General features: G+C 34.9%; 2 protein-coding genes across 3 annotated transcripts; one reads left to right on the top strand and one right to left on the bottom strand.

Moving 5' to 3' along the window:
* Positions 1-7,432, top strand: LOC106137012 (UDP-glucuronic acid decarboxylase 1). The gene is made up of 9 exons (XM_013337744.2): positions 1-235; positions 488-762; positions 908-1,087; positions 1,412-1,517; positions 2,253-2,366; positions 2,749-2,936; positions 3,276-3,408; positions 6,672-6,808; positions 6,907-7,432. Exons 1-9 carry the CDS (start codon positions 175-177, stop codon positions 7,018-7,020), a joined length of 1,308 nt encoding a protein of 435 aa, XP_013193198.1. The 5' UTR covers positions 1-174; the 3' UTR covers positions 7,021-7,432.
* A 179-nt stretch (positions 7,433-7,611) lies between these two features.
* LOC106137013 (beta-1,3-galactosyltransferase 6) lies at positions 7,612-10,160 on the bottom strand. Of its 2 annotated transcripts, none has more exons than XM_013337745.2 (3): positions 9,139-10,160; positions 8,797-8,987; positions 7,612-8,402 (listed from the first exon to the last, which is right to left on the bottom strand). In XM_013337745.2, the coding sequence occupies exons 1-3, from the start codon at positions 9,763-9,765 to the stop codon at positions 8,129-8,131; spliced, it is 1,092 nt and encodes a 363-aa protein (XP_013193199.2). In that variant the 5' UTR covers positions 9,766-10,160; the 3' UTR covers positions 7,612-8,128. The 2 variants fall into 2 exon arrangements, with proteins under 2 accessions (XP_013193199.2, XP_060810342.1); XM_060954359.1 differs by having other exon boundaries at positions 8,198-8,402; positions 8,738-8,987.
* Positions 10,161-10,764: the final 604 nt, after the last annotated feature.

Genomic DNA, 10,764 nt, shown 5'->3' with positions numbered 1-10,764 from the left:
TTTGTCGTGTGTAAATTGTTTTGGATTGGACTGGCGAGTTTTACAACTTGCTCTTTTTATCAAGACTATATCTATTTAAAAACTGTCATTGTTTTATCCATGTAGAATCAGTGCCAATAAATAGACCACAACGTTAGAAATGTTCGTTACAACAGCTAAATATTATTTCCAGAAATGATAAAGCAATCTCTTAAATTTCGGAAAATAATCTCTACCGTATGTTTTGTGGCCCTTTGTAAGTATAGTAAGGTTCAATACACTATTATCAGTGACGTTAACAACTTGTTTTATTGTTTTAAATATTGTAAACACTAACCGCACCATGAAACTGGTCCCATCAGATTCTTAACAAGGAATACATTGCCGACAGATATTTCTATGAAATTTAAAATTATTATGGCGAATTTATTCTTATAAGTTAGAAAACTATTTAACACATTATTTGCTGCTCTGTTTTTACATACTTCATGTAGATATTTATTTCTAGTAATAATAATATACCTCATAAGTAGAAAAAATACAGAGATTATTGATGGCCAGCGAACAGTTCAAGAACCAAGGAAGGATAGGTTAGTCTATCAAAAAGTCGTAATGGAGCCATCTGAAAAGAATCCAGCTGATGAGAAAATGAAACAAGATCTGTTAGAAGCAAGAGCAAGGATAGAACATTTAGAAAAAAAAATTGCTATTCTAGAAGGAAGGATACCACAGAAATATCCTGACGTTAAATACTTAGGGTACAAAGAGAGGAAAAGGATATTGGTTAGTAATGTTCAAATTTTTGTAAAGCTAATTATTCTACAAATTTTCATGATTAATTTGCTTATTTTATAAATATTTTCATTATGAAATCAATAACTGTCATTTCAATAAAAAAAATAACTGTCTGATTATTGTCCTTTTTCAGGTAACAGGTGGTGCAGGTTTTGTAGGATCTCACCTCGTTGATATTCTAATGATGCGAGGGCATGAAGTCATTGTAGTAGACAATTTCTTCACTGGCCGCAAAAGAAATGTGGAGCATTGGTTTGGTCATCGAAACTTCGAGATGATCCACCATGACATTGTTAATCCTCTTTATGTTGAGGTACATTTCTTGTTTTGGTACAGTCCATACAAAATCACACAACCCAAACTATCAATAACAAACTAATGTATTGGTCATGTTGGCCCCAACACTAATGTATGGGAGTGAAAGTTAAGTGTGGAGTGGAAATGTGGAGTGGAAATAAGAGAATGTGTTTATAATGTGAAAGAAGATATGACAGCAAAAGAAAAAGGATGCTTAGGTGGTTTGATCATGTGGATATGGATGGATGTGAATCATAATTGTTGTGAACTTTAATGTTTACATTTACTTTGACTGTATCACCTATGCCTAGTGTTTATTTACAACTTTGTTATTTTTCAGGCAGATGAAATATATCACTTAGCTAGTCCTGCAAGCCCACCTCATTATATGCAGAATCCTGTAAAAACTATTAAAACTAACACCGTAGGCACAATAAATATGTTAGGTAAGTGCTAAATTCAAACCATCCATTATTTCTATCTAATTAAAATAATCTAAACAAAGTTACAAACATGATGAATAAAATCTAACTGTTCAAAGTAGAAAATTACAAATATTAAGGCTTATTCTCTTAAAACAAAATATGTCTTATTATGTTTCTTATTAATAATATCATAATGGATTTTAATATTTTACTCCGTATTCGCGGCAACTTTCATATCCGTAATATATCCGTAGTATCCATAAAGCACTGCCGGCACTGGTATGGCTTAGTCTTGCAGATGTCTGCAGACTATCTGGGGAACAAATGTCTAGTCATGCCGCCTCCGCCGGGTCCGGGTAGATAGGGTAGACTGATAAAATCCTGGCTAGATATTGTAAAAGATAATATGCGTGCCAATGGTCTTAGAAATGAACACGCGGTAGATAGGAGGAAGTGGAAAAAGAGAAGTAAGAAAGAGGACTCCAGGTCCCGAACCTTGATGGCGGATTGATCATCTGGAAACACGCCAAGATGAGAGAGAGAATTTTAATATTTCACATGTGAATGACAAATATATGTATTGGTTTAAATTATTGTTAATCAATGTTTATTTATTCAGCTGAACATGCTTTCGGTCATTCCGAGACAATTGGCTTTCTCCACCGCGGCTATGAAGCCATGATAAATATAATATACTCTACTTCATAACCATAATTAATATTATATTTCTTAAAATTTTCCTTTTTTGATTTGCAGGGCTCGCGCGGCGAGTAGGAGCCAGAATCCTTATAGCTAGTACATCCGAAGTGTATGGCGACCCCATGGTGCATCCCCAGCCTGAGTCATACTGGGGTCATGTTAATCCTATAGGTAATTTTTTTTTAAATGAATCTGTTATTAATCTTCAGGTTGAATTATTTTTATAAAATAACTTGTCCTTTTGTAATATCATTATTATATACAGTAATGGTTTAACAACTACTCTAGATTTAAATTTTCATGAAAGCGTGTATTTATTCAACAACAAATTGTAGCAACCTTAAAACTCTTTCTCGTCTTAAATTATTAACTAAAATTTACTTGCTGGGATACGTAATTGTTACTAAAAAAATTTGAAATAAAAATCCGAGAAAAGTTAAAGACCGCTATTGTTTTAGTAAGGAGCTAAGAAATCTTACGAGCTATCAGATCGATTAACGGGGTCAGTCGGTTGTCTTATATTTATATTTTGATTAAACATATTTGGGAATAGGTCCTCGGGCGTGTTATGATGAAGGCAAGCGGGTGGCGGAGACTCTAGCCTACTCCTACGCCAAACAAGAGAACGTTTCAGTCAGAGTGGCTCGTATTTTCAACACGTACGGGCCAAGGATGCATGTCTCTGATGGACGAGTCGTCTCCAATTTTATTATGCAAGCACTGCAGAATTTGACTATAACTGTGAGTGTTGTTATCAATAATAAATTAATCGTATTGAATTAAATATTAGCGTTATTTCCTTTTCCATGGGATTTCCAAAAAAGTAGCCTATGTTTCCCCTTCAATAAATATCTTTCCTTTCTCTTGGCGATAGGTACCTTTACATAGGTACTCATCACTCTGAAGAGGAGCCCAAGGTGTGCCTTTGATCATGGATCCTGGATTTGACGAGTTTTTACATGAAGCAGTTCCCATCTGACCTCCGTAAACTTTGCAAGTGGGAACCTTACCACTCTGCCCAGATAACATTCAGTGTGTTTACAAGTTTATATTAATTGAAAGATTATTTTCACTTTCCAGGTATACGGCAATGGGAAGCAGACTCGTTCATTTTGCTACGTATCTGATCTTGTTGATGGCCTCCTGTCTCTAATGGCATCCAGTTATACCTTGCCGGTTAACATCGGAAATCCCGTAGAACATACTATAGAAGGTAAATTCTATTTTATCTTATCTATTTTTTATGAGTCTGTGATTGTTAAACTCAGTAACAAGGTTTGGTTAAGGCTATTGTGGGTTTGTATAAGAAAATCAAGAGAAAGGCTAATAAACTGGGGATTCTTCTTTAAGGCCATAGACTGGTTTCCTGTTTCAACATTTGAACGTGACGTGTTGGCTCTGTCTACTAGGGTGCTTCAAAATTGTTCGAAAAAATTTTTTTTTTAATTATTGTAACCGGGCACCTTTTCGATAGTTACCATAACACTAAAAACTTACGGGGGATTTTTTTCAGATTTTTTAAATAGGTTTTAGGGGTCGCTACCGCCTTTTGAAATATAGAGAAAAATAAAAAATCATGTTTGACATGAAATAATTTTTATTAGAGAATTATTATTTAAAAAATGAGAGAAGCTTTTAAAGTGTGATGTTAAATCAATATTTTAATATGAATTATTTTAAAAATAACGTATTAAAGATGTTTAGAAATCAAATTAAGATATCAAAGTGGACTTATTTGTGTTAGGAAATCTTTTCCTATAATCTTTGACCGCCAAAAGCAAATATTGTTTCTGCTCCTCATTGGTGGTATGAAGACGATTATATTCCTCCATGAGAGCTACTCCTCTTTCCGCTAAATCATTCACAACTTTCAAACATTGTACATATTCTTTACATTTGGTGTAATCATTGTCATAATTCCAAGAATTCACATCTTTTTTCAAAAAATCGCACGGCACTCCAATTGTTTTGAAAAAAGTGAATGTATTGTTTGTAACAAAATCTTCTAAGTTTTTGTTGAGGATAAGGTCACGATCAAGGGTCACTCTTTTAGGTGGATCTTCTGACCCTTGAATTTCGAGAGCACTGACCATCTTTGCTTTTGTTTCCGCTGTAACATTGTCGTCGAAAAATGCCAAGGCAACGAGCTCCTCAGACAAGTACCAAAGATGTCCTGTCATTTTTTTCAGTGCAACCTGTGCCAGTGATTTGTTAACCTTCTCGTAAGCCACCAAGTCCTTCAAAAGCTGTAAATCATTCTTTGGAGCTGACCTCGCGCAAGGTGCTTGGTACCAGTATTTTGCGTAAATTAGGACAACAAAAATGCAAACATCTCTTAAACCTTTGATTTCTTTTTTTGTAATTTTTATCTGTTGTCTAAATAAATACATTTTTAAAGCATAAATTGCTTTCGCCATCCATCTGGCTCGATGCAATCCTGCAGGTGCTCTAAACGATACGCCCTTTTCTGGTGTTCCTCCCAAAAAAATCACAATGAGATTTAGCAACTCCTTGTAATCGTCTCGTGGTTGAAACTGATTCAACTGTTGTGTGGCAAAAGAAATCATTGTGTCACTTATATCTTGGACATCCTTTAATGTGTCAGGGTCAGAAGTAACTGGTTTGAAGTCTCCTTGGTCAATTTGAGGCCAGTTTTTTTGAAACTTTTTAAATATCTGTATTTCTGGCCCACTTGAACAACCCAATGCCAAAACTACAACCGCTTCAAGTACGATTTCTAAAATATGGTGTCTGCACGCCAACCATAATAGCGGTTTTTCTAATTTTTGCTCAAGTAAAGTACAGGCTCCATTTATTCGCCCAGTATTTGAAGCAGTGGTATCAAATCCCATCGCCTTGATTTTATCACTTAGACCCCATGATAACAAGGTATCAACAACAGCAGAGGCCATTGCCTGTCCAGTTCCATTTGGCAGTTTTGGAACAGCTAATAGCTGATCTATTCCTTGGCCTGAAGCTAAGATTGGTAAACGGTCGACAACTTCATGTCCCGTTATATCTTCAAGCATTTTACCATCCCAGTGAACGGTTAGTGGGACCTCGGGCTTGAATTCACTTTTAAGGGACTCTGCAATTTTTTGTCGGCGCTGGATTCGTTGACGGCGAATAGACGATGAACTAATGTTGTAACTTGAAACGTCACAACCTGCGCTCTTAAGAGTTGATGTTAAAACAATGGCTGCTTTTCGGTCACTTAGCTTAGCAACGTCGAGACTTACAGCCAAACGGTCGTCGACTATTATCTTCTTACTTCTTTTTGGTTTTGTAATCGATGTAGATGGTTTTGGCGACGGAGTAATAGGTGGACTTGATTCTTCAATACCTTCCAAAGACGATGAAGATGATGACAACAACTCACACTTTTCAGTTAGTCGTTTTATACATTCTGATTCGCGCACCTTTCTTTTTTCTAACTTTTCATCCTGTTGTGATTTGATCGTTTGTATTTGTTCGAATTTTCTGTCTAGGCTGCCTATTTGTCCTGGACGTCCCATTGTTCTTTGTGCAAGTAGAAACTGTTTGTCTTCCTCTATAGTAATCAAATCTAAAGCACTGGCATGAGCGATATCAAAAAGACAATCCAGACTTTGCTTCCACCGTTCTTCCTTTAATTGTATCTGAGCTGAGCGCTTTTTCTTATTTTCTTTATTTTTTTTAAGCTTCTGCCATTCAGAGAAATATTTAAGTATTTTTGCTACGACATGTTTCTGAAGTCTAGTGGGAATACTGGCTTTTTCCCATATTTCAATAACCTTGTATGCCGCACGACCCGCAGCTTTGTTATTTTGATCCTTCTCTATAGTTTTGAAGTAAAAAAATAAACTCATTACTTCTTTGATAGACGGAAGTTTTACATGAGACAAAGTTGGTGTGACATGTCCTATTAACCAGATATCAGTATTTTTTCGCGTTGTTACACCACTTTTACTGGTAGACGCCATTATTCACCACAATCACAATATTGGCGGACTTATCAAAAATACGTCTTCACACTGGCTACTTTGTTTGCGATAGTGACACGTTTTAACACGATATTTTTTGTTTAGAACAATGCTGAGTCCTTGTACGCGGTTTATTTATGTACTTGCGGCGTGTTTAGATAACTTGCAGGGACATGTTTAGATTAAAGTACCGGAGTCATATTGCACCAAATAGAGTTTATTTTGCAAAACTTTGATGACCGGTAGCGACCTCTAAATTTCACTTAATTCTAAAAAGAAAAAATACGTATTCGTTTATTTTTATATTGAAATCAAATGAGAGTGTGCCCCACAAAAAAAATTAAAGTTAGATTTTTTGAAGCACCCTACTGTCTACCCCGTAAAAGAAAATGCATGTATATAAGAACAGTTTTGAAATTTAAAGTTTGGATAAGTTACATTAAATGTGATAATTTTAATGGCTGATGCCGTAGAGATGTGTGGCCACACCTTATCTTAGGTTCGTGTTGTTCAGAATTCGCGATGATCATCAAGAACCTAGTCCCGGGCTGCCGCAGCACGGTGTCGACGGGCGCGGCCGTGGAGGACGACCCGCAGCGCCGCCGGCCCGACATCGCCGTCGCGGAGGCACAGCTCGGGTGGACGCCAAAGGTACTACAAAAGTCGTCGAAATATCGGACGCAATATGCAATTTTTCCGAAAAACTTAATTAACCCAAGGTTACAATTTAACGTGATTTCTTTCTTTAGGTTTCACTACAAGATGGACTTCAGAAAACAATAGACTACTTCAAAGAGGAATTATCAAGAACGACGTTTTTAAATAACCAAACTTACATGGACGTTAACGCGAGAAAACCTTAATTAAAAATAAGTGTGATATTAGGTTTTAGACAATTTAAAGAAGAGTACATACGAGTAAATAACAAAATTGTTCTTGTTCCTTTTTTAAAGCTTATTATTGCATTTTATTTATTGCTTGGCAGTGTTTTCGTTGTTGACGACCAAAGTGTTACTGAATCGGGATCGGTTGTAAGTAACCCACTTTGTGACAAAATGAACCAGTGTCCATTTTGCTTTTCATCTTGCGATTAGATTTTAAATCTTATTTCATTTAATGATAAAAATACATCCTTAAAGGCGATCCAAAAGTTATTTTGTTTTAAGATTGACATATTGTTTTGTTTTTTATATTATACTATAATAATACTGCCATGAACAGGATGGAAGTTTTGTCATGCTGTGTTCAAATGTTAAATAAAAAATGTATATATTATTTGTTTTTATTTAAACATATTTCAAACCTTTTAACATTCCATAGCAAACATGTATGCTACTGCGCAATGGATTGACTTCAAAGTAATGGTACAATATGAACATGTAAATTGAGCCAAATAAGATCAATTTTTAAAACATTTTAAAAATAAACTTTCTAAACCATAGGTTCATTGGAATTAAAATAAAAACCTGTTGTTTTAAACAGAAGCAAGACAAGTTTGTTTCTATGATAATTATTTGACTAGAAAATTTGTTAAAATTTGTTCATGTTTGTTATTATTCTAATAATAGTCTTTGCATGTAACTTATTTTCCATGTTGGAAAACTATATAAACAGACCTTACCTCAAGCATTAAATGGAAGACTATCCATTATACAATACATAATGAAATCCCTTTTCTATTAATCAGTTTCTCCCCAAAAAATTAATAATAAAAATTCCATATAAAAAAGTTGCATTTTAGACATTACTGACATGGAAAACTATTACATACACTTGCCGATTTTTTTTATCCTGAGACACAATCTTTGTTAAGTACCTAATTAAATTCAGTTTTTTTTAACTTCTTAATATACCGTTAATTTATTTGTGTTTTTTTGAAATTATCTTACCTTTACAGATAGACAAGGCTTTTGTTACATATTGTAAACTGAGAGCACCAGCTTTTAAAAAAAATAGCTACCTAGAGTTGAATCACTTACAACATAAACTAGGTAATACATCCCATTTGTAATGATAAGATTTTCTTAAAATAGTATCAGTCTTGCATAATCTTTCACCATGCGATTGTACCAATGTCCGATACATGTCAAACATATCTTTTGGCGTCTGTTTATGCCTCACTAACATGTGAGGAAGACAGCCCCGGGATTTCCATTGTGTATCAAATCTTACATCGTGGACTCTGTTTATTCCATCAAGAGCTGCTGTCCACACGCCCATTGAGACATCTTCAGCCATGTAAAGTCTGAAACAAGTAATTTTAAGTTTAGTTTAAGATTAAGAGTGTGGTGCCCAGCTAAAATGCGCAAGCAATTAGTGTGGGGGCAAGACAAGGACAAATCCTACCTCAAAAAATAATTATTTTCTGAGTTATGTTTATTAGTTTAGTGTGCTAACTAATACCCCTATGATGAGGCAAAACATTATGAAGAAACCTGCTCAATTAGGCAACTTAATGTGTAACCGTGATTCAATATAGATTAGGTTCCCCCTTACAAAGGTTGCAGAGGTCAGATGGAAGTAGCTTTAAGTAAAAAGCTGACTAACTCAAACCAGGATCATGATTGGTCATGATCTAACCTGGACTAACTCCAAGAGGAAGCATTCTTGTAGCATTAAGCCTGGCTGGCAACACTTGCCTCAACACATCACTGTTTCTTGCGATGTAATCCACAATGCTTTTGGACACAATATATCCACCACCAAGAGCATAAGGCAAGTATCTGTCACACAGGAACCAAGAAGACTCTTGCCATTTACCCCTTGTATACACATTTGCATGCCCATCAAAATATCCCCAGTACAGTCCTCTGTATACAGGTAAATGTTCCTAAAAATGAAAAATATTCATTCAATTAAAATATTGTCATTCTTCAATTAAAGAATGGTATTTGTTTTATTCCAGCAAAGCAAGGCAACAGATTTAATAAAAAAAAAAATTTTATATCAATTACTCAAGAAATAGCAATTAAAATACTAACCTTATAACTAATGTACTGATCTATTTCAGGCCCATTCATATGTGGTGCATAAGCCTCGAGGTCTCTGACTATCAAATCAACTCTCACAAAAGAATCATCATCGCATTTGATCACATACTTCAAGTGCTTCAAAGTATTATTCAGCCACTTCATAGCTGTTACCATCTTTGAGGCTAGATTCTTGTAGCTATCCTCAAAGTCAGAAAAAAGCAAAAGATCTTTACTCCTGGCATTTTCCATGGTTAAATTATGTTCTTTGCTTTCACTTAAGCCATGAGTTCCAATAACATAGAAAAATTTGATAAATTGAGTTTGTTTTGTCCTTCCTATCCACGTGTGGTTCCATTTGTATAGTTTTTCACCATTATCCAAAAATATATTGCTAGCAAATTTCGCCCAGGTCGCTCTAATAGCGTCACGTTTACCTTCATTGTTAGGGCTACTTAAAATTAATACAGCATATTCCACGTTGCCATAATAATCATTTTCTTCTTGGTAATTCAATTTAGCACCATCATCCTTACAATCCATCCGAAGAGAACTAAGCGTAATACCACAACCAAGATAAAAGAAGAATAAACTGGCTAATATCATACTTCTATGTCTTCTTATGAAGACCACCAGCATTTTGATTTCCTTTACATTGCTATATACCCAATTAAATGAATCGGCTTTTACTAAAATCGTACCAGCTATTTTGTGGGGACTAAGGACATATTATTATAATTCACCATAAAAAGATATACATCCTAAAAAGGTAGGTATCCTTATGTAAATACCCCTTAGGTAGAATAGAACTACATTCATCAATAATCCTTCTTTTCACACTAAGTTATATTATGTTATAATTTAATTAAAATTTAAAACAGCAGAACTTTCTTATTTTCACAAGCAATCCGCGAAACAAGCAAAGCACAGATAATAATAATATAATGTCTAAAGAAATCAAAGCAAGCAAAGAGCAAGATTGATGTATGTTATGTATCAGTGTCGGTCGATTTGAACTTTGTGTCCACAGTCCACATATATTAATGTCTGTGTCGAGGAAATTAGACAGACGTCAAGTCAAGATGTTTAAACTGTCAATCAAAATTAAATGTCAAAACAAAAGTTCTTCTAACATGACAATTTGTCTCAGCGACTTGTCGCCACAGGACTAAATTAATTGCAAACCACGACCGCCATCAAAAGGAAGATCTTTCGTCAGGCTGGGAAATGCGGCTACAACGATATTGTGTTGGAAGTTGTAAATATGCTCCAATTCGTGAAATCTTTGCTTGCGCGATTTAGATTTTTTTTCGCTGTTTCTTACTGATAGCATTGCGTGATTTCATTTTTTATTGTTGTGACGTGTGGCGTAGTGATGTCGCCACAGTTTCATTGGTTGTTTTATGTACTAAATAGCTTTCCAAATAAATCGAATAATCTGAAGTTTAAAAGTGTGAAGTCTAAAGATAGAATAAAGCATAAAAATCCAATTTCGACATTTTATTCTGTTTTTCCAATTTTACGGCGATTGTCAAGAAGTAGTAAGTACCAACAAAAATGAATAGAACCACTCCATTTCTTTCCCATGGATGTCGTAAAAGGCGACTAAGGGATAGGCTCACAAACTTGGGATTCTTT

The sequence above is a fragment of the Amyelois transitella genome, chromosome 4, assembly GCF_032362555.1.
Source record: "Amyelois transitella isolate CPQ chromosome 4, ilAmyTran1.1, whole genome shotgun sequence".
NCBI lineage: Eukaryota > Metazoa > Arthropoda > Insecta > Lepidoptera > Pyralidae > Amyelois > Amyelois transitella.
The sequence above is the reverse complement of the archived record's forward strand: the minus strand, read 5'-3'. Positions and strand labels throughout refer to the sequence as shown.

What these genes read in the sequence shown, in the direction of transcription:
- LOC106137012 (XM_013337744.2), top strand. Translation starts at nt 175, where the DNA reads ATGATAAAGCAATCTCTTAAATTTCGGAAAATAATCTCTACCGTATGT. An exon ending in AGGCACAATAAATATGTTAG is followed by an intron (nt 1,518 to 2,252) that starts GTAAGTGCTAAA and finishes TTTGATTTGCAG; the next exon opens with GGCTCGCGCGGCGAGTAGGA. An exon ending in CGTAGAACATACTATAGAAG is followed by an intron (nt 3,409 to 6,671) that starts GTAAATTCTATT and finishes CGTGTTGTTCAG; the next exon opens with AATTCGCGATGATCATCAAG.
- LOC106137013 (XM_013337745.2), bottom strand. Translation starts at nt 9,765, where the DNA reads ATGCTGGTGGTCTTCATAAGAAGACATAGAAGTATGATATTAGCCAGT. An exon ending in ATCAGTACATTAGTTATAAG is followed by an intron (nt 8,988 to 9,138) that starts GTTAGTATTTTA and finishes TTTCATTTTTAG; the next exon opens with GAACATTTACCTGTATACAG. An exon ending in AGAAACAGTGATGTGTTGAG is followed by an intron (nt 8,403 to 8,796) that starts GCAAGTGTTGCC and finishes TACTTGTTTCAG; the next exon opens with ACTTTACATGGCTGAAGATG.